Source organism: Anabas testudineus, chromosome 17 (assembly GCF_900324465.2).
Source record: "Anabas testudineus chromosome 17, fAnaTes1.2, whole genome shotgun sequence".
Taxonomy (NCBI): Eukaryota; Metazoa; Chordata; class Actinopteri; order Anabantiformes; family Anabantidae; genus Anabas; species Anabas testudineus.
The window spans coordinates 21,543,591-21,565,651 of record NC_046626.1 but is presented as its reverse complement, the minus strand read 5'-3'; the positions used below and the strand labels follow the sequence as shown (position 1 = coordinate 21,565,651).

Below are 22,061 nucleotides of genomic sequence, written 5' to 3'. Positions count from 1 at the left end.
ACAGCGTTCATTTCATACATCAGTGTAGCGGTTTCTAAGTCTGAGTAAAGCAGACTTGAACCTTAGAAACATACTTAATGCAATAATCATGTAAGATTTAATAAACCTGTGTGGGTGAAACAAAGACAGCAACACTGATAAGAACTGAAGCTAGAATGTGTTTGCAGAGAAAAGTAGGTGATTAATGTGTTAATTATGGGTTAATGAACAATGAACTAATTAAAAATTATTTTATATTATTATATTATTTTTTAATTATTTATTAAATGTACAGAGTATTCTAGCAAGTCAAGCTTTTAAATGAACTGTAACCTAATAAAAAGTGAGATCAGAGGTGAACCAACATGGACGCTCTAGCTCAGACAACAAGACTTGTTTGTTTCTGTGGTTTGTCGCCTTTTGATCTGAAGATATGAGTCAGCGTTGAAAAAGTTTCATGATTAAAATTTTATTAAATGTATTTATGAGAGAAGAAATATCACCAGCATCAACAATATACTTGTTTTATTAAAGACAACAATTTCGTATGAGAATTTGACAGTAAAACAAATAACTAAGTCACGTACGTTTGACTAGGGACTTGCTTTGCCATAAATATCAGATATACATAAGTATATATATATATTTAAATATGTATGGACACGTAAATATTAATCAATATATTCACTCAAAATGTAAAAAAAAATTTAAATTAAAAATATACAAAATATCTCAAATTAAAATGACATATCATTTAATTCTTTTTTATTTTCACCAGACTTTTGCCAGCGTGTGAGTTTGAGTTGATTATTATTGATCTCTGTTAATATTATGGTCTGCAGGAGCTTTAACATCTCTGCTCTTATTTCATCACACTTCAGTTCTCAGCTCAGAGTTCAGGATTTGTTTTTCTCGTAGATAAATAACACCTATGCTTCCTGGAATGATTGTTTAACCACAGTGGATGGTTGTAACCGTCATCGGGTTATTACAGTGAGAAACCACAGATAACGCTGTGGAGGCTGCAGAGCAGAAACCCACGCAGCAGAGGAGGCATCGATTCGCACTCAACAGCTTCTTCTGAGTGTTAATAACCACATAGAACAGATCCATATCTGCTGCTGTCAACACTCTGTAACCACGCTCCATCTCTGCTGTTTGTCTTCAGTGACCTTTTTTCCATTGAGGCCTCCACCCACAGAGTTAAACTGAGTTCAGCAACTTACCGACAAAATGACCTCAGTGAGTCGTTTTAATCTGACACCTTGGTAGTTAATGTTTGATAATCATTCAATTAATCATAACTACATTTTCACAAACATTAGAACTTTAAGCCGCCAACGTCCAAATAAAGATGGAGTTGGATGGAGCCTCATAGAATTCTTTGTCTAAAGCAGCGATATATTTGTGATTAGTAATAATTTGTGTTAATTATTAATGTTGATGGCTTCATTTTTAACAGGAGAGCATCAAAATTCCACCTTACAAACACACAAGAAAATATATAAAATAATAGTATCCAATGTTCATGAGAGCAAAACTGACTGATTCAGTTAGCCTCAATATTTTAAATATGATTTATAAAATAGATTTTACAACATTATCTCACCCAGATTTTACTTCTCCAACACTTTTTTGTGCTTTCCACAGATTCTGAATTTATATATTATTATTTATATATTATATATTTACTTTACACCATAAACAAAATCCTCGGATCTTGTTGTGTAAGTTTATGTTACAGATCACTTTTATAAAGTCAACAAGATGCTTGAGTGGTGATAATAAATAGAAAAAAACTACAAATTTTACTACAACACATTTTGGGAATAAATGTGATAAAGACCCTGAAACACAAAAAGAACTTTATTACTATTATTATTATTATTAAAAAAATGTATACAGTTTGCTTAACAGTCAAGAAACATCATGAAATAAAACAATATGTTTAATTAAGAACATAAAGTAACAAATAAAATAAGCTAAAAAAAACTGCAGTAGTCAGATTTTTAATTATGATAAATATAGTTTGATGTAACAGTTAATATTAAAATGAAGGTTTGTCGACGTACAAAGAATTATAGACTTTTGAAAATGTGATTAAAAGATGGTTTTCAAATATCCTTATTTTGCATTAGAAGAATCATTAAACGTGTCCCACTAACACATCGTATTCATCTGTACCACAGAATCACACTAATCATACATATCAGTCAGTAAAGCTCATGGTTACACAGGATCACATGTTGTGTTAATACAACCAACAGTAGTTTAATCAGCATTTTCTGTCGCTGGACAGTCGCTTCATGATGGCAGCACAACTGATGTTGATTATAATAAAGGAATATGTCACTAATTATATGTTTTAATGGTTGTTGTCGTTACTGGATACCAAACCATATTCTGGTTTTTAAAGGTTAAAGCTGCTGGGAGGACGTTCGGACAGTCAGTCAGTCAGTCAGTCGTCCTCTGTGCTGTTGCTGGACGGCCTCTTGTTTCTGCAGCTACTGATCAGAGCCAGTCCAAAGCAGTAGAGCAGACTCTTGGCTATCAGCAGCGTGTACATCAGGCACAGCTGCCTCTCTCGGTGCCAGTCAGCCTGCTCTTCAGAGGAAGCTGCTGGAGGTGGTGGAACGGCTAAAACCTCTGAAACACAAAACAAATCAATGAGTCCTCTTTGCCATGAAGCTGAACCACTGCAGGACACACAGAGTCTTCATCACCTTGTTCCACTGGAGCCTTCACTGTTCCCCACTCATGTTTAACGTGGCAGCTGTATTTATACGAGTGCAGAGCGTCTTGATCGACTTCCCGGATGGCGACGATGCTTCCTGACTCTCCGAGCTCCAGCTGCTCTCCTTCACCAGGGGGCAGCTCCACCAGTGGACCGTTCTCCTTACGTCTGGTCCAGTAGAACTGGACCAGACGAGGAGACATGTCTGAGGCCACACACAGCAGGAAGTTCTTCCCCTTCAGTTTGGCTTTGGTTGCTGCTGGGTACACGCTCACCACGGGCTTCAGCACCTGCTCATCTGACAGACACATGTTCACACAGTCAACAGCAGCAGTTTTCTGAAGCTGATTCAATCATGATCATCTTTGATGTAGAACTGAGTTAGTTAGATTTTATACACGCATGTGTAATTATATATTTACACTAAGAAAAGTGAAAGAAACATATTTAAAATGAGAAACATACGTTTCTGTATCTTCGTGTGTTAAACAGAATCATCTGTGTTTTAAAATGTAAATTTCACATCATGAAATAGTAAAAAAAGAATTCACAGGATAATTATGCAGAAACAACATGAAAAGATTAATTAATTATATTGATCTCCAACTGATACAGATGTCACATCATTAAATCTGTGTTTAGATGTATGCAAAGAGAAAACTATTCTAACTTTAAACATTATATTTATCACAATTATTAAAGTTAGTTATATTTTTCTGTCATATTAAATATATTCTATACTACAAAAATTACTCAGATCACATTAAAATATTTTCATATCAGAAACTAAATTAAAATAAATTTTCATCTTTTAAAAATCATGTGGTTTTACAAATTATTTAAACTATTAAGAAACTATCTTTATTATTTAAACAAATATAATTTGTTATAATATCAGTGGGGATTAATTTTATTGCATTTATATTTATCATACCACATTTAACTTAATGAATGATTGTTGAAGAATATAAATTTTAAGAGGGTATTTTATATGTTTGTAATGTAATTTTTTATGGTTCACAGAAATACAAAAATATAAATACGCACTTCATTTTAAAAAATGTTATTTAATGTTTCTTTTACTATCTATTTAAACTATGAGTTGCCTGTGAAAAATTTTCACAGGCAACATATATTAACAATAATATATAATGTGTATTAATATATCACATAATGTTTGTTTTTACCCTCATACATATTTATTATTTGCAATACACAAAATTCACACACACAACTTGCTCATTAATCATTTTAAACATTCACTGTACTTTAACATCACATTAATTATATCAAACAACGTTGTATGATTCCTCCCACACACTGTGCAATCGGTTGCATCTCATCATCTAGATTTAAGATTGTCTGTGTAATTCATGTATATGCTGCTAAATCTTAGTGAATAATAAATCAAATGAAAACAAAGCAGCGGCAGAGGAAACAGATTCACTCGACAGATTACTGTGTAAAATATCAAATTAACAAACTCAACAACAGAAGATAATGAATCGTCTTACCTGTTACATACAGTTTAGTTCCAGAGCCAAAGACCAGGTACTTTTCAAACTCACTGGCTCCTTCCACAGTGACAGAGAGTGGTACAAAAACCTGCTGTTGAATGTGTCAGCTGAGGTGAACGAGTGCAGATGATGAACCAGGATCAGATTTCAGCTCCATGAGGTTTGTGTGATCATATAGAAAAATAAATACTATTAATACAAGAAGTAACATAAAGGAATTGTAAATTTAATTGTGTTTAACACAGAAACACCATAAAATGAACAGTGGTGATAAAAGTAGGACGGGTTCAGAAATCTGTATATATAATGTCTTTTTTAAACTAAGTGTTAGAATATAAACCATGACTAGGTAAAAGAGGGATGAATAGGTGAACATTAAACTGTGATACACATGTTTTTGAAGGCTTTTACTGTGAAGGAGCTGCAGGAAGTGAAGGTTAGTAATGTGAGGAAGGAGAAGACTTTATTCCAGTAGGATGTAAAAGTTGGTGATTTTTCCTGTCAGTTCAATGTTTGTGTATCTGACTGTGATGGAGGTGAACTGTGTGAACCTGTGCTGTAGTTTCCTGCTCTCTTCTTGTTACAAACACTGTTTGACATCTGTTCATCTGTTGGTTTTTGTTCAGGCTGCAGGAATCATTTCTCACTGTGGGAACCTGACTTATAACAGGAGCAGTAGTAGGAGGCTGAATGGGAAGGACTGATCTTTATAATCACCAGTTCACAGCCGTTTTGTTTTCTCACAGCTGAGAAATCTTTTTTCTGAGGATGGTTGAACTCGGAATTAACGTTCCCTTTGTACCTGTTGACACCCAGAATCAGTGTGAAGGTCTCTTTCTTCTGGTACCAGTAAATATAATTATTGTCACAGTCATCAACACCTGTACAACTTATAGAGACAGTTTCTCCAACTCTCCTGGTCACAGATAACTGATCCTGAACCAGCTCTGCTGCCATGGAAACCAGTGCTGCAGAGAAACCGAGCCATAGATGAAGGTTAGTGTGACAGTGTTGGTTAAAGGTGGACTTTGTTGGCTCCTGATTGGCTGGAAACACTCACCTGAACACAGACAGCACAGAGCAGCAGCTGGGAGGAAAAGCATTTTGTGCAGTGGTGTTTCCTCTGGTGAACCTGGGGAGAAGTGGAGCTCTGATGCAGCTGAGGCCAAACAAGGACGAGCTGTGAGATCAGACGAGGGCCACGTGGTTTCTAACGGCTCCTCAGACCTCCCATCAGCCCCTGTGGTGGACAGATGATGTTCTTTGTCAATGTTTTCTTGCTCTGCCGTGTGTTTCTAACCTTTATCCTTAAGAGTGACACTTCTGGTTCCAATACTTAACCTTGAGTAACCCCCCACCTGGTTTGTTGTTTTTTTGAAGTTGCTGGATCATGTCCAAGTTTCTAGTTATAAGAGAAACACTGACAATGTCCAAAAAATCGAAAACTGAGATAGTCAGGGATAAAACCTCCTAATGCATGGAGTTGATTTGAGTAAATACTGAAACTTTAGCTTTAACTTAAACTTCATACTGCAGAGTAGCCTCAGTCTGCCAAATGCTTGTTGTGTGAATGAAATGTTTTAGAAGTTATTAAAGACAAGCTAATACTTGACTGTATGTGTCCCAGTGTAACGTACTGAAGGCTTGCTGCTATCTAAATACAACAACATGATGCCCAAGCAGGTTGACATTAATTTAATTAATTAATTATAAGGGGACATGAGAAAGTGTTATTTACTTCATTTATCACATAAACACATCATCATAAGTTTCCTAGAAAGACTGGCAAAAATTTAAAGTGCTGATTAGATAGAAGATGTTTCACATGTCACTTCATTTTATAGATTCCATATGTTTGTAATCACAACAATGCCACATTTATAAGCGGTGGCAAACAAATCAGCGTGAGGTTTTGCAGGCAACTATCAGGCTTATATGATGTGTTTGGATCAGTTCTTTAACCACAAATGCATTAAACAGAACTATCTGAAAATAAATTCAGATGCACAGAAAGTTGGTGGGGTGTTTTATTCTGAAGGGGCCAGTCTTAAAAGATGTTTGTTTGTGGCTCTGGCTGAGCTGAGGGTATCTGAACCTGTGCTGTAGTTTCCTGCTCTCTTCCTGTTACAAACACTGTTTGACATCTGTTCATCTGTTGGTTTTTGTTCAGGCTGCAGGAATCATTTCTCACTGTGGGAACCTGACTTATAACAGGAGCAGTAGTAGGAGGCTGAATGGGAAGGACTGATCTTTATAATCACCAGTTCACAGCCGTTTTGTTTTCTCACAGCTGAGAAATCTTTTTTCTGAGGATGGTTGAACTCGGAATTAACGTTCCCTTTGTACCTGTTGACACCCAGAATCAGTGTGAAGGTCTCTTTCTTCTGGTACCAGTAAATATAATTATTGTCACAGTCATCAACACCTGTACAACTTATAGAGACAGTTTCTCCAACTCTCCTGGTCACAGATAACTGATCCTGAACCAGCTCTGCTGCCATGGAAACCAGTGCTGCAGAGAAACCGAGCCATAGATGAAGGTTAGTGTGACAGTGTTGGTTAAAGGTGGACTTTGTTGGCTCCTGATTGGCTGGAAACACTCACCTGAACACAGACAGCACAGAGCAGCAGCTGGGAGGAAAAGCATTTTGTGCAGTGGTGTTTCCTCTGGTGAACCTGGGGAGAAGTGGAGCTCTGATGCAGCTGAGGCCAAACAAGGACGAGCTGTGAGATCAGACGAGGGCCACGTGGTTTCTAACGGCTCCTCAGACCTCCCATCAGCCCCTGTGGTGGACAGATGATGTTCTTTGTCAATGTTTTCTTGCTCTGCCGTGTGTTTCTAACCTTTATCCTTAAGAGTGACACTTCTGGTTCCAATACTTAACCTTGAGTAACCCCCCACCTGGTTTGTTGTTTTTTTGAAGTTGCTGGATCATGTCCAAGTTTCTAGTTATAAGAGAAACACTGACAATGTCCAAAAAATCGAAAACTGAGATAGTCAGGGATAAAACCTCCTAATGCATGGAGTTGATTTGAGTAAATACTGAAACTTTAGCTTTAACTTAAACTTCATACTGCAGAGTAGCCTCAGTCTGCCAAATGCTTGTTGTGTGAATGAAATGTTTTAGAAGTTATTAAAGACAAGCTAATACTTGACTGTATGTGTCCCAGTGTAACGTACTGAAGGCTTGCTGCTATCTAAATACAACAACATGATGCCCAAGCAGGTTGACATTAATTTAATTAATTAATTATAAGGGGACATGAGAAAGTGTTATTTACTTCATTTATCACATAAACACATCATCATAAGTTTCCTAGAAAGACTGGCAAAAATTTAAAGTGCTGATTAGATAGAAGATGTTTCACATGTCACTTCATTTTATAGATTCCATATGTTTGTAATCACAACAATGCCACATTTATAAGCGGTGGCAAACAAATCAGCGTGAGGTTTTGCAGGCAACTATCAGGCTTATATGATGTGTTTGGATCAGTTCTTTAACCACAAATGCATTAAACAGAACTATCTGAAAATAAATTCAGATGCACAGAAAGTTGGTGGGGTGTTTTATTCTGAAGGGGCCAGTCTTAAAAGATGTTTGTTTGTGGCTCTGGCTGAGCTGAGGGTATCTGAACCTGTGCTGTAGTTTCCTGCTCTCTTCCTGTTACAAACACTGTTTGACATCTGTTCATCTGTTGGTTTTTGTTCAGGCTGCAGGAATCATTTCTCACTGTGGGAGTGTTTCTCCCAGCAGACACAGTAGTAGGAGCCTGAATGGATGGGTTTCATTTTTGAGATCACCAGCTCACAGCCGTTTTGCTTTCTTGAAGCGGAGAAATCGTCTTTCTGAGGGTGACCGTAGCGCGTATTGACCATCCCCTCACTGAGATCAATACGTAGAATCACTCTGAACGGGTCAGTGTCCGTCCTCTGATACCAGTAAACATGTTTTTTATCACACCGCTCAGTACCAGAACATCTTATTGTGTCAGTTTCACCAGCTCTTTTGGTCAGAGACAACTGATCCTGAACCAGCTCTGCTGCCATGGAAACCAGTGCTGCAGAGAAACCGAGCCATAGATGAAGGTTAGTGTGACAGTGTTGGTTAAAGGTGGACTTTGTTGGCTCCTGATTGGCTGGAAACACTCACCTGAACACAGACAGCACAGAGCAGCAGCTGGGAGGAAAAGCATTTTGTGCAGTGGTGTTTCCTCTGGTGAACCTGGGGAGAAGTGGAGCTCTGATGCAGCTGAGGCCAAACAAGGACGAGCTGTGAGATCAGACGAGGGCCACGTGGTTTCTAACGGCTCCTCAGACCTCCCATCAGCCCCTGTGGTGGACACACAAAGCTGCGTGTTCATTGCTTTTGAACACAGCAGGAAACACAAAGGTTTTGTTACATAGATCCAGGATCCTGAAACTGAAGCAGCTAAATATGAGTCAGCCATCGTTTCTTTTAGTATTTACATTTATATACAGTTGCCACAATTATTGTAAATAATTCTGCCCTGATTAAATTTGACTTTCGATCTAAATTCCTATTGATGATGAGGTAAGATGGCCAATCTGTCTGAGCTGAAGCAGTTCAGTAAGGATGAATGGTCCAAAGTTCCTCCTGGTCGTTGTTCAGGTCTAATCAACAGCTACAGGAAGATGTAATTGCTGCTAAAGGTTCAACCAGTTATTAAAACACTGTTTCATTTTCTTTTTCCTCCATCATTCTGTATGTTTGTGTGTTTAATAAAGACATAAAGATGAGGACTGTTTGTGTTTTATCAACTTAACTAAAGTAAAGTTAACTTGATAAAACACCCTGAGGCACATTTGTTATTTGTGACATTTAAAACCTCCATATTTGTAGATCTGGTCACTCAGAGCAAACATCCTTTTATTTGCTTGGTCAGTGCTTCCTATCAAAGTGATGCTAAATCTCCTTTAATTCAATATCACTCTCAAAACACCATAATTTCTATTATTGCGCGACCAGTTTGATCATGTTCACCATAAGAAAACTATTAAAGAACAACATGGTGCAACATGTTTCTTTAGTCCTGGACAGTTGCTACAGATAAAAGTTGCTGGTGCTGAAATGTGAAATAGAAAATCAAAGACTAAGGCTGCCCCCCAGGGGTCAGTGGCAGGAAATACAAGCAGCCTTAGAGGAATGTATGGTTATGGCAAATTGTGGTTGTCATGACAACAAGGTGATGTTCTTACCTCTGCAACATATCCCAGTGACAACACAGAACAGCCGAAAGTGTGTGTGTGTGTGTGTGTGTGTGTGTGTGTGTGTGTGTGTGTGTGTGTGTGTGTGTGTGTGTCTAACTGAATATGGTTTACACCAGTACTTCTAGGTGTCTTATTAATTTTAATTTGGACACTGTTATTGGCTGCTTCCTGATAAAACGTATGAAGAGGCAGGTTTTATATGAATCATTTCTGAGTTCCTACACCAGACTACACTAAATTAAACCTTTTTTTCCGGGTCCATGAAGTTGATTATTACCAACATTATATGATTGATGATTATAATACATTCCACCAGATGGCAGCAACAGTCTGTGTGCATCACTTTCCTCCCACATCTCACTGAAGTGACGTGCACATTTATGGCCCAAGTATATGACGTTTTCTTAAAAAGTCCCTAAGAAACATACCTAGACTTTAGTCGTATTCTTTGGGTTGTGTGTGTTTGCTGCTAAGAACAAAAAACATTAAATTAACGTATTTCTGAATGAAGTTCGGCGACAGCATGTATGTTTAAAGGTTCACAGCCAAACGCTGATGTTCAGTAACGTCTTTAGATGTTTAAGACAAGCAGCAGCTTTTCTTACCCTTATGTTGTGAACCCAGTGTTTGATAGTTGTGCTTTATATGTTTGGGTTTCACAGCACTCCGCTGGTTTATGAAGCAGGCTGGTAGCTAAGCTAACAGCTATACTGCTGTTTTCAGTATCGTTAACTTCAAAGTTAGCTATTTATGCCCCAAATCACACTGCAGCACACAATTTCTGTATAAACATATCCGGCCATAATTATTTTAATGCATTTTGTGAAACAAATATATATCAGATTTTGAGAAACGATCCAGAGATTCTGGCCAAACTGCCATGATTCTGCTGTATTGACTTCCTTACACAACAAAACGTCGCCTCGGCGCGTTGCATTGTGGTAAATGTAGTCAACTAAGCGTTAACGTCCCTAATATAAGATTTTCAACAACATAGATGTGTTAAACTAACATCTGTTCTCTTCAATATGAGTAAAACAGACAGAAACATTAGAAGAGGTGTTTTTTCAGGTTGTCGTGTGTAATTATTGAAAAGTAATTACACAGCAGTACTACAAGTCCCACAATCTTACGTCATGACGTCGTTACGTTTGGCAACGGTCAGTCGCTAAAGAAAAAAACAGCCGCTTCCGTGTTGTTCCGTGTTATTTTGGTTAATAACTCTCGTTAGCGGAGTCAAAGATCGTCTGACAGCCTCGCCGCAGTCCGACTATCATGTTTTTGTGAAACTGACAAACAGGTCCAGCTTTTCTGACTCGAAATGTCGCTGCTGCAGAGCTCAAAGAAAAAAGACAAGCGTATTTTGTCTGGTACCTGCTCAGACCCGAAATGTCAGGCGAGGCTATTCTTCCCCGCTTATGGCTCCATTAGCATCGAGTGCACGGAGTGTGGTCAACGCCACGAACAGAAGAACCTGCTAAATGTCGAAGAAGTGACCGATCCGGATGTTGTGCTTCACAACCTGCTCAGAAACGCCCTGCTCGGCGTCACCGGAGCCCCGAAGAAGGGGACGGAGCTGGTTAAGGTTATGGGGCTTTCTAATTACCACTGCAAGCTCCTGTCCCCGGTCCTCACCAGGTACGGCATGGACAAACAAACCGGAAAAGCCCAGCTGCTGAGAGAGATGAACCAGGGGGAGATGTTTGACTGCTCGCTGCTGGGAGACAGAGCCTTTCTGATTGAGCCGGATCATGTTTCCACCATGGGCTACGGCAAGGACCGGTCCGGGAGCCTCATATACCTCCACGACACTCTGGAGGAGCTCAAAAAGGCCAACGGAAACAGAGAGTGTCTCATCCCAGTCCATGTAGATGGAGATGGGCACTGCCTGGTCCACGCTGTGTCCAGAGCGTTGGTGGGCAGAGAACTGTTCTGGCACGCCCTGAGAGAAAACCTGAAACAGAACTTCAAGCACAACTTGGACCGCTATAAAGCCCTGTTTCAGGATTTTATTGATGCTGCAGAGTGGGAGGACATCATCAACGAGTGCGACCCCTTGTTCATCCCACCTGAAGGTGTCCCGCTTGGACTGCGCAATATCCACATATTTGGTTTGGCTAATGTCCTGCACCGGCCCATCATCCTGCTGGACTCCCTGAGTGGAATGAGGAGCTCTGGGGATTATTCGGCCACCTTCCTGCCCGGACTGGTGCCTGAGGAGCAGTGCAGAGGGAAGGACGGGAAACTCAACAAACCCATCTGCATCGCTTGGAGCAGTTCTGGTAGGAACCACTACATCCCCCTGGTGGGAATCAAGAACACCGTGCTGCCTAAGCTTCCAGCGCGGCTCCTGCCGAAGGCCTGGGGCATCCCTCAAGAGCTCATCAGGAAGTACATCAAACTAGAATCGGACGGGAGCTGCGTGATCGGTGGTGACCGCAGCTTGCAGGACAAATATTTGATGAGGCTGGTCAACGCCATGGAGGAGGTGTTCATGGAGAAGCACAACATCCACCCGTCGCTGGTGGCTGATGTGCACCAGTATGTCTACAGACGGACTGGCGTGATCGGCATCCAGCCTGAGGAGGTGACTGAGGCAGCAAAGAAGTCGGTAATGGAGAACCGGCTGCATCGCTGCCTAATCTGCGGAGCCCTCTCCGAGCTCCATGTCCCTACAGAGTGGTTGGTTCCAGGAGGGAAGCTCTATAACTTAGCCAAATCCACGCACGGCCAGCTGCGACCAGACAAGAACTACAGCTTCCCCCTCAACAACGTGGTCTGTTCTTTTGACCCTCAGAGAGACGTCCTAATCCCAGATTATAAACTCAGCTCCCTCAACACCTGTAACTGGTGTCATGGCACATCAGTCCGCCATATCCGTGGCAACGGGTCAGTGGTTTACCTTGATGGGGACAGAACCAACACCCGCTCCCAAGGTGGGAAGTGTGGGTGTGGCTTCAAACATTACTGGGAGGGAAAGGAATATGACAACCTCCCAGAGGCCTTCCCCATCACACTGGAGTGGGGGGGGAGGGTGGTCCGAGAGACTGTGTACTGGTTCCAGTATGAGACTGATCCAACTTTGAACAGCAACGTATATGATGTAGCCATGAAGCTGGTCACCAAGCACTTTCCAGGAGAGTTTGGCAGCGAGATTTTGGTGCAGAAAGTGGTCAACACCATCCTGCATCACACTGCCAAGAAGAACCCAGATGAGTACAACCCAGTGTCCATTGACGGGGCTCACGTCCAGCGTCTCACTGACGCCACAGACGCTGAACACACGATGGATCCCCAGCCACCCACTAAGATCATCCTGACGGGTCAGAAAGCAAAAACGCTTCACAAAGAGGAGCTGACTATGAGCCGAGCGGAGCGCAGCATCCAACAGAGCATCAGCGAACAGGCTTTCGTCACCCAGAAGAGACGAACTGACAAGTTAAAGCAGGAGCAGAAAGGCCGGACGCCTTCCCCCAGTGGGTCTCCAGAAACCTCATCCTCTTCAGCTCCTGCCACACCCACCAAATCCTCCTCCCCTTCCTCGTCCAATAAGGAGAAGAAGATCCGTGTGACTACCAGTGATGGCAGGCAGGCCATGCTGACCCTGCAGGCCCACACCACCTTCTCAGAGCTGCAGAGGAGCATCACCAACCAGTTTGGTGTGCCGCCAGCACAGCAGTGCATCCGCTACGGCTTCCCACCCAAAGAACTGGTCCCGCCAAAGGATGGCGAAGAGAACGAGCCGGTGGCGCTGCAGCACGGCGACAGGGTGACAGTGGAGATACTGAGGGGCCCCGAGGACAAGAGCCCCACGGCCTCCATTCCTCGAGCCTCCAGCTCACACTCCGCCCTGCACTCAGTGAAGAGCGATGATGCTGTGACGTCTGGCAGGATGAGCGGCCGGGAACTCCAAGACAGCATCGACCTTGAGATGTCCTCCCTCTGTCTCCTAGCAACCTTAATGGGTAAGAACACGTATCAGTATGACATGTCGGCCGCCTCTCCCGAGGTGTCTCCCCCACATCACCTACTAGTGGAACTTCTTTTACAAAAACACTGAATTTAGTTCTGACAGTGGATTCACAGCATCCAGTTATTCATGATCAGTTCAAGATGTCTGCAGCTGAAGCAGAAGTCTTTATTTCAGGTAAAATTCTACTCCACTTAACATCTGTCCAGTTATGACCAATTAAATATCTTAAATTGAACTCAGTTGAAAAACTTTAAAAACAGTGTTGTCCTGATTAGTTTCGCATGTTGAAACATCTCGTGTCTCTGTGTGCTGTCCAGTTCCTGCTGCCTGTACGTTTCAGCTCATTCATGGAGAGACCTTCATTAGAGCAGGGTATTTCTCTGTGTGAGCAGAGAGCAGCTGTGATGCTGTAAGGAAACTTTCATTCAGCTCATAGGCTTGTGTCCAGGTGTACGGCACACAGGTGCACTGTGGCTCCTGATTGGTCACAGTAGGCAGGTGAATAACATACTGCAGGTAATAACCAGGCTGACAGGATGTAGGTGACTCCCAGCACAGCGTCTGTTTCTGATCAGCTGTTCTGAACGCTACCAGAAAGAGTGTGTGTGTGCGCGCACGTGTTCTGAATGTGCTGACTCGGCATCTCACCTGCCAGCACGGTCAAAGGTCGTGGCTGCATACAGATAAACACAGGAGCAGGCCAACAGGCAGCGTGACAGAGAGCGTCGATATTCAGGAAGGTTTTATCTGCACTCAGAGCGCTCTGCAGGCCTGACGCTGCACTTCCTGTTAGCCCGAGCTAATATTCAATAATCCCTCTGTCCAGGAGAGAACAAGACATGTGCTCATCAGTCTGGGTTTGTTGGAGTCTTCGTGCAGATCTGTGGGAGATCAGCAGAAACATTATATAGAAACATATGAAATGATGCAGCACTTTTTGGATTCCTTACTTTGTTATTTCATATATTATTTTATTTTAAATCATACAGGTAATTAGGTAAAACTATAAACTAAATGTTGCTAAAATCAATCAGTTAGTTTAGATTTACATTAGCTGCTCGGTTGCAGTAGCTCTTCTTCCTGGATTTAACACCCTAATATTAATTAATGCAACAACATGAAGCAGCTGTGAACATTTTGGAATCACTTGGTTTTCTGGATTCATTGGTCACAATCTTTCCTTTCATGTGTTTATGGAACATTTAACATTAGCAGTTCTGATCAGCTCATCACTGTACTGGATGCAGTTTAATGATGAGGATGTTTGAAGTACATCTATCTTTCACATGCATTCACTTTTTTTTTCTTCAGTATAAACAGAAGTTACAAAAGTTAATTTTAAACTGGCCGCTCATGTCAGCTCTGTGGTCTGCAGGGTAGCAGATCTCAACACTATATATGTGACAACATTATAAAAGCAAAACTGTCTGTAGACAGGAACTAGTTGCAGGAAACTGTTGGTTTTCTTTAAATTGATTGTGCTTAGAAAATCAGTCAGAAGGTGTCATGCCACACGTTTTGAACTGTGCTGAATTTATATTTCTACTCTGCTGTCACAGACTCATTTTTACCTTGTGGTGTGTCCAGGATTTCATTAAAGTCCTTGCTGACACGTGTGAACTGTATCTCTGCGTTTCAGGTGAAGATGTTTGGTCGTATGCAAAGAAGCTGCCACACTTGTTCCAGCAGGGTGGCGTCTTCTACAACATCGTCAAGAAAGACATGGGTAAGTTGGTTTCAACTGGGATCATCTTCAGTCTCCTGCAGTGAAATTACAGGTTACACTCTCATCATTGATGTTGTTATGGAAACCAGAAACAGCTTTTATGTCATCACAAAAGAAAATATGAGATTCTCTCAGCTGGAGAAACCTGGAAAACAGGTTTCTAACAGTTTTAAATGTGGATTTGTGTGTGAAAGCAGAGAGGGGAAGTATCACTATGACGATAGCGATAAAAGGACAGATAATTAGATTTAGACCTGCATCCTCACATTCAAAATAATTAAAACTGAAAGTGATCCTTGGCAGCCTGTGTCAGTCTGCTCCACAGCTGAACATTTCAGTGATGCTTAAGAAAAGAAAAAGTTCCCAGGTGCTCTCTCTGCAGCATCTTGTACCATTAATCAACTAAAAGTTCAGTTCTAGGGGCTGCACAGTAATGAGGTGACAGGAGCTTGTAAACATGTGGTTTTCTCAGTTATACTTATCAAACAATGTCACATAATAATTGCAAATCTGTGGTGTGTCAAGATTTAGACCAATGCAGAGTTCCTGAATGCTGACAGCTGCTGGTCATGTGTCAGTACTGCATTTACGGAGGGAAAACTGCAAAACCTCTTAACAAAAAAGAGATAATCACACCCAGAATATAAATTAAATCACTGATGGTGTCATTAATATTTAGTTTAATAAAGATTGTGTGAGAATTTATTAAAACTCAGTGCTGTTGATTTTCTTTGGTGTATTTGTTTAATTCATACTTTGATTTTCCTCTTCTCAGGCCTGATGGACGGGAAACACTGCACGCTGCCCCACCTCACAGGGAAAACCTTTGTGTATAATGCAGCAGAGGAGCGTCTGGAGCTCTGCGTGGACGCTGCCGGTCACTTCCCTGTGGGCCCTGATGTGGAGGAGCTGGTGAAGGAGGCGCTGGTGCAGCTGCGCTCAGAGGCAGCCACCAGGGGCAGCAGGGAGGGGAGTCCGTCCCACGGCGTGTTGCGGCTGGGCAGTGGCGGCGTTGTCCGTAAGAAGGAGCAGCTGCAGAGCGTCACCGCCTTCCAGGGTAAAGGCCACTCTCTGGGCAGTGCTGGTGGGTCCTCCCCTCCAGAACACCGGCCAATCACGCGTCAGCACAGCAGCGGTGTGGACCTGAGCGCCAGTGTGTCCCGAGGCCCCCCGGACCTGTCGGACATCCCGGAGGACACTACCAGAGAGCTGGTCCGCATGGCTCCGGGCTTCGTCACTATGAAGGACAGTCGCGGGCTTGACCCCAGCCTGATGGAGCAGCAGCGGAAGAAGCTGCAGGAGATGGTCTCCTCCATCCAGGCCTCCATGGAGCGTCACCTGAGAGAGCAGCAGAGCGCCGCCGCCGCTGCTGCTACAGGGAGTGAGGCCAGCCAGGAGCAGACAGACGAGACCAAGACGGGTGAAGGCCAGGTAACGTCTGCAGTCGACCACGAACCACCTGTTGCGAAGGGGGGGAAGACAGAGGAACCAGAGGAGATGGAGAGCCAGGACGCCGGGCAGAGCAATACCACCGAACCCATGGATCACTCCTGATCGCTCCTGAACCCAGAGCACCACCCTGTCCCCACCCCGCCTGGCCGGCACCTGTGGGTCATAATGCCTCGGGTCGGATCCTAAAGCTTCGATCTTCATCGTGTTCCGTTGTCTTTACTGCATGACTAAAGAGCGGGCCGACCGTCCTCACCTGTCTGCAGCCTCGCGGTGGGTGTACTGACTGATAAGGCGATATGCTGTGACACGCTCTCTGCGATACATCATTGACACTCTGACACCAAAATTACAGCTCAGTTCCAAACTGCAGCTGTTGCTGTGTGTGTGTTTACACTCTGTGCACTTTGGTAGCTGCCTACACGACTCTGCAGTAAATAATAAATCCAGCTTATGAGTGATTGCTGCTTTGTAAGAAATTATTTTGCCTGTTAGGAGAAGTTTTTCTCATCAGTTTATGATGATGTATCGTAAACGACTGTCTTGCAATATATCGCAGAGTCGCCTGCGCGGTGACAGGATTGTATCTTTAGCCTTTCCCACCTCCAGACGTCTAATCTTCTCTCTATCAATGCACCGAATCCAAGGAGGAAAAAAAACCCGCTCTGATGTGTGAGACGCATTCCTGTAGATAGAAGAATCCTCTGAGTCTTAATCTGCCGTCAGGAGGAGAGCTGCTGCTCGCCGGCAGCATCACATCCTGTAAACATGCTTCCGTCAAAGTGCACACTCTGAAAAGTGCACCAGCCTCTGTACGCATCGACGCCTTCATCACCGAAATCTGCTTTTTCACCGTCTGTCTGTGAGGAGAGCAAGGAGAGCTCTGGATCTGTGTTCACTTCACTGTCTGACCCCTTTTTGGCCCAGAACCCCCAACCACCCCTCTAGTTCTATCACCAACGTGAAGCAGTGAGACCAGCTTCAGACAGACCTGCACCACCTACAGACGACACTTTCTGCCACCACAAGTGATTTTTATTTGATTTTCTACCCTTCACACCTTTGGCTCATCTCATCTGTTCAATGCAGCGGAACAGTCCATGTCCACACAAGGATGCAGAAGTATCAGTGTTGGCAGAGATGTCTAAAGGTAGTTAGTACTGAAAGACCAAAGATTAGCAAAGTCATGGTTTTTACACTGTAAAATGGTCACAGCTCCTCATGTTAATATCGACTAAAATATATTTCTCAGGAGATAAAAGCCAAACAAAAATGATCAGTGTGGATTAAATTAGGTTGTGAATAAGAAAATACATGTTTTAGTTTCTACATAGAGTTAAAACTGTTAAGACACATTTGTCTGAGGGTGAAGTGCCTGAAAAAAGCTTCATGAGAAATTGTAGAAAAAACCAAACACGCTAAGAAAATGTTCACAACATTTTATTAATTTTAACGTTGCAGCATCGATTCTTTCTCTGGATCTGTTATAATTTTATCAACATAAAAAGGAGCAGTAATTATTGAAGGTTTGTTTTTAGTGAACATGTAACAGTGGAGCTGGTCGAGCAGAAGTGATTTTCAGGTGTGTGACGGAGGTGCAGGTTGTGTTGAGCTGGTCTGATAAAGTACAAGCAGCTCCTCGCTGCTGTCTCACATGTAGAAGAACAACAACATACAGGCGGACAAACTGGAGGCAACTGATGAGTTGTTACGCTCTAACATCTGCACATTTTATGGGCTTATTTTTGCTTTTGTTTTGTCTTGTCTTGTTTGTTTCTGGTCACATGACCCGTCTCTTGTACCCCACCCTAATGAACCAGGTGATAAAATTGATAAAAGTCAAATTGTTGAGAAAACACATCAGAATAATGTGAAACTGCAAACACAGGAGTGAAGGGAGTCTGAGGGACAGTGTAGCTGGAATCGTCCAGTTTCAAAAACCACAACAGAGAAACTAGGTTAAGTTTTCAGCGCAGTTTTAAACCAGGTTGTGTGTATCTGATCTGATGGTGCTTCTGTCCTATGCAAAACATCTTCAGAGAACTTCCAAAAAATTAAACCTACACACTCACTGTTCGGTTTAGTAGGTAAAACCTGAAAACCAGCGTCAGCCCGATTCAGCTGTGTTCCTGCAACAAATCCTGAAGACGATTTGTTTCTCTTCACTGTTTTCAGGTGATTCAGCTGTCTACAGCAGCACTGAGGGTTTGTTGCAGGACTGGTGAAGCAGACACATTCGTTTTAGGGAGCTGTACCTAATAAACAGCAGCTGAGTGTGAATACATGTGAGAATTGTACCTTCCTGGTGGTTCTGACTCACTGTTCAATTTGAAAAGTTCTGCAGCCAGACCTGGAACTGTTGAAAGAAGTGAAACAGAACTCGAGCAGATGTCTTTATAAGCATCTGATCATCGTTCCAGGGTTTCTTATAAGATCCTCATTCTGCTTTATTGAACCATTTACACCTGTTACAAGTTCCTGTGAGTCCTGAAAAGAAGCTTTTTGTTGAAGACCTGTCCTCAGCACTGCTGTCTGCTCCTTCTAGAAGAAAAACACGTCCAAACTAAATTGGCTTCATTGAGAACAGAAGGTTTGGGACTTTTTAACTGGGAGGCAGAAATTACAGTTCAGGTGTTTTGGACTCACAACCTGGATGGGACAGATCTGAATAATTGAATTGATTTTATTAAAACAACTGGTTGTTTCTGTGTGTCTGGAATCATCGATACAAAATTCCCAAATATCAAATGAGGATCACATGAGAAGCTGAACGCTGATGTTGAAATCAACTGTGTGATCAATGAAGAATCTGTGAGTCAGGTTGTGATTAGATGCTCAGAAAGACCTCTTTGGGTTTTGTAGGTGATGATCCATCTGTGTGTTGAGCTTCATCAGTGTCCAGCTCAGTAAAACAAAGAAGTGTCAGTTCCCAAAATGTTAGTTTTCATTTAAACTGATGAGACTGAAAATGTGTTTACATATTTGCTGCCAACAGAATGTTTTTGTTTTGCTCTCGATGGAGGAACTCATCGTCATCGTCATCATCATCAGGCCTTAACACCTGTTTAGTTTCACACAGATCTAGTTTGTTTTACATCGAGGTTCTTTTGTTGTTACTGTGTCAGTTTGAAACTCCACTTATTTAATGTTCATCATATATTTGACCTAAAAAATCTTTTTGTTTTCTGCTTTGAGCAGAAACGTCGGTCTCCACGTGTGAAACGCTGTTCTGCTGTTGTCAGCTCTGAAGTTTATTTTGGTATTGAAGTGAGCAAATGTAAGACTTGGCACTTTGTTTGAGAAGAAGAGGGAACGTTAGTGTAGCAGACTCATATTAGCTGAACCTGAGTCATCATCAGTCAGTCAGAGAGGAAACGTCGGTCCAATCCAAAGGGAGAAGTTTGCTCGGACTGTAACAGACTTGAAGTTTTTCTTTGTGACTGCTGTACTAATGACATGAATTGTAATCCAGTTGTATAATAGTATATACAGTATTGTAGTATATTTGGACCTGTACATAAACTACAGAAACACTGATTGTTCAGTTCCTCCAGCTCTTTTTGTTGTTGTTTACTTCTCTCTGGTTTGCTAATAAAATATTAATGAGACACGGCTTTGACATCGCTGTTTGCATGTGTGATGAATTTTCAACCCCAACAATAAAATCACTTCCTTCACTTGTGTTTGTATTTTGTCGTCACTGACGGATTTTTCTGTTTGTCTGGTTTCTAAAGCAAGAGTCTGTTTCTTGGTGTTCGAGCCAGAATCATTTTATCTCTGTTGTCCATATTCAGACATCAAGTGTTTGTGAACGTAAAGTATGTTAACAACTTCCCGGCAAAACTTTTTTTTAAAGAAGTCAGAAAATATTAGATTTTACAGTTTGTAATGATCTATGACATCTTGTCATACAAAGTTGTATTTTAACTGCATTTAACTTAATTTAAGCTATTCAGGAGGTGGTCTTTAGAAATTTGACAAATTGCAGAACTTGCAAGAAATGCATCAGTAGATTAGTTGGCCTAATGAACTAATAATTTTGCATTTAGAGAAACCCTGTGCCGGTTTTACAAGAGAAATGATGTGTGTCTCTCTCCTTAACTGCCACCAGTTTTGATGATCAATCAATTATGATTCATTTCACTCATATTTACAGTTGAGTCTATTACAGAGGTACTGAACCATGTGCAAATGTGAAACTGTCACACATCAGCTGCCCAGAGTTTACCTGAAGTGAAGTTTACCTGCAGTGAAGAAACCAGGCTACTGGAAATCCACATATACAGGCAGCAGATGAGGAACCTGATTTCTCCTCAACCTTGCGCTCATTCTGGAAGCATGGTTACAGAATTTTACCTGTATAAAGACAGAAGAGACCTCTTCCTAACTGTATCTGGGAGCTTGGTTTCAGTTTTCGTTGGATTTTGACTTTAAAAATGAGACAGTACCACTTTATGTATTTGCCTCCAGTGGTTAGTGTCAGGTGCCTTAGTCATCAGAAACCTGATTATGCATATGCTATCCTAATTACACAAACAAGAAATCAGCTTATTAAAGAAAGTCAAGATTCAAGATTCAAAAAACTTTATTGATCCCAGAGGGAAATTGTTTTGCCTCATTACCATTGTTTTCAAAACAGACAGAAAGAAAAGGAACCACAACCAGGAAAGATCCAACACCAACAGAAATACACAATAACATCAATACCGAAAAACACAATATATATATATATATATATATATATATATATATATATATATATATATATATATATATATATACAGAATACGTAAATAGATAAATGAAATTGGGTCAATATATTCACAGCAAGAATATGACAGTTTCAGTTCCCCCGTCCCTTACAGAGGGGGGAGGAATTGTACAGATTGATTGCCACAGGTAGAAAGGATCTCCTGTGGTTCTCTGTGGAACATTTAATGTTAATAAGTCTTTGGCTGAACGTGCTCCTCTGTCCAACACACTGTGCAGTGGGTGGGAGGGATTGTCCAGGATTGAGAGGAGTTTGGACAGCCTCCTCCTCTCAGCTACAACATGTAGAGGGTCCAGCTCCACCCCCAGAACAGAGCCAGCCCTCCTAATCAGTTTGTTCAGTCTGTTAGTGTCTGCCACCTTCATGTTGCTGCCCCAGCAGACCACAGCATAGAAGATGACACTGGCCACTACAGACTCATAAAACATCCTCAGCATGGTGCTGCAGACGTTGAAGGACCTGAGTCTCCTCAGGAAGTACATCCGGCTCTGAGCCTTTCTGTACAATGCTGATGAGTTTTTGGTCCAGTCCAGTTTGTTGTCCAAGTACACTCCCAGGTATTTGTACTCGGACACGACCTCCACCTCCTCCCCCTGTATAGAGAGATATATTAAAGAAAGTCAACCGTGTCCTGTTACTTTAATGAAAGTAAACAAACTTAACTACTGAGCGAGAAACA

General features: G+C 41.8%; 2 protein-coding genes across 2 annotated transcripts; one reads left to right on the top strand and one right to left on the bottom strand.

The window, feature by feature from the left end:
* Positions 1-1,911: 1,911 nt before the first annotated feature.
* LOC113172100 lies at positions 1,912-10,974 on the bottom strand. Its single transcript, XM_026374929.2, has 8 exons — positions 10,838-10,974; positions 8,385-8,564; positions 6,835-7,014; positions 5,291-5,470; positions 4,887-5,198; positions 4,228-4,284; positions 2,703-3,011; positions 1,912-2,625 (listed from the first exon to the last, which is right to left on the bottom strand). Exons 2-8 carry the CDS (start codon positions 8,425-8,427, stop codon positions 2,438-2,440), a joined length of 1,269 nt encoding a protein of 422 aa, XP_026230714.1. The 5' UTR covers positions 8,428-8,564; positions 10,838-10,974; the 3' UTR covers positions 1,912-2,437.
* Positions 10,785-20,288, top strand: vcpip1 (valosin containing protein (p97)/p47 complex interacting protein 1). The gene is made up of 3 exons (XM_026374783.1): positions 10,785-13,428; positions 15,076-15,162; positions 15,938-20,288. Exons 1-3 carry the CDS (start codon positions 10,785-10,787, stop codon positions 16,714-16,716), a joined length of 3,510 nt encoding a protein of 1,169 aa, XP_026230568.1. The 3' UTR covers positions 16,717-20,288.
* The last annotated feature ends 1,773 nt before the right edge of the window (positions 20,289-22,061 follow it).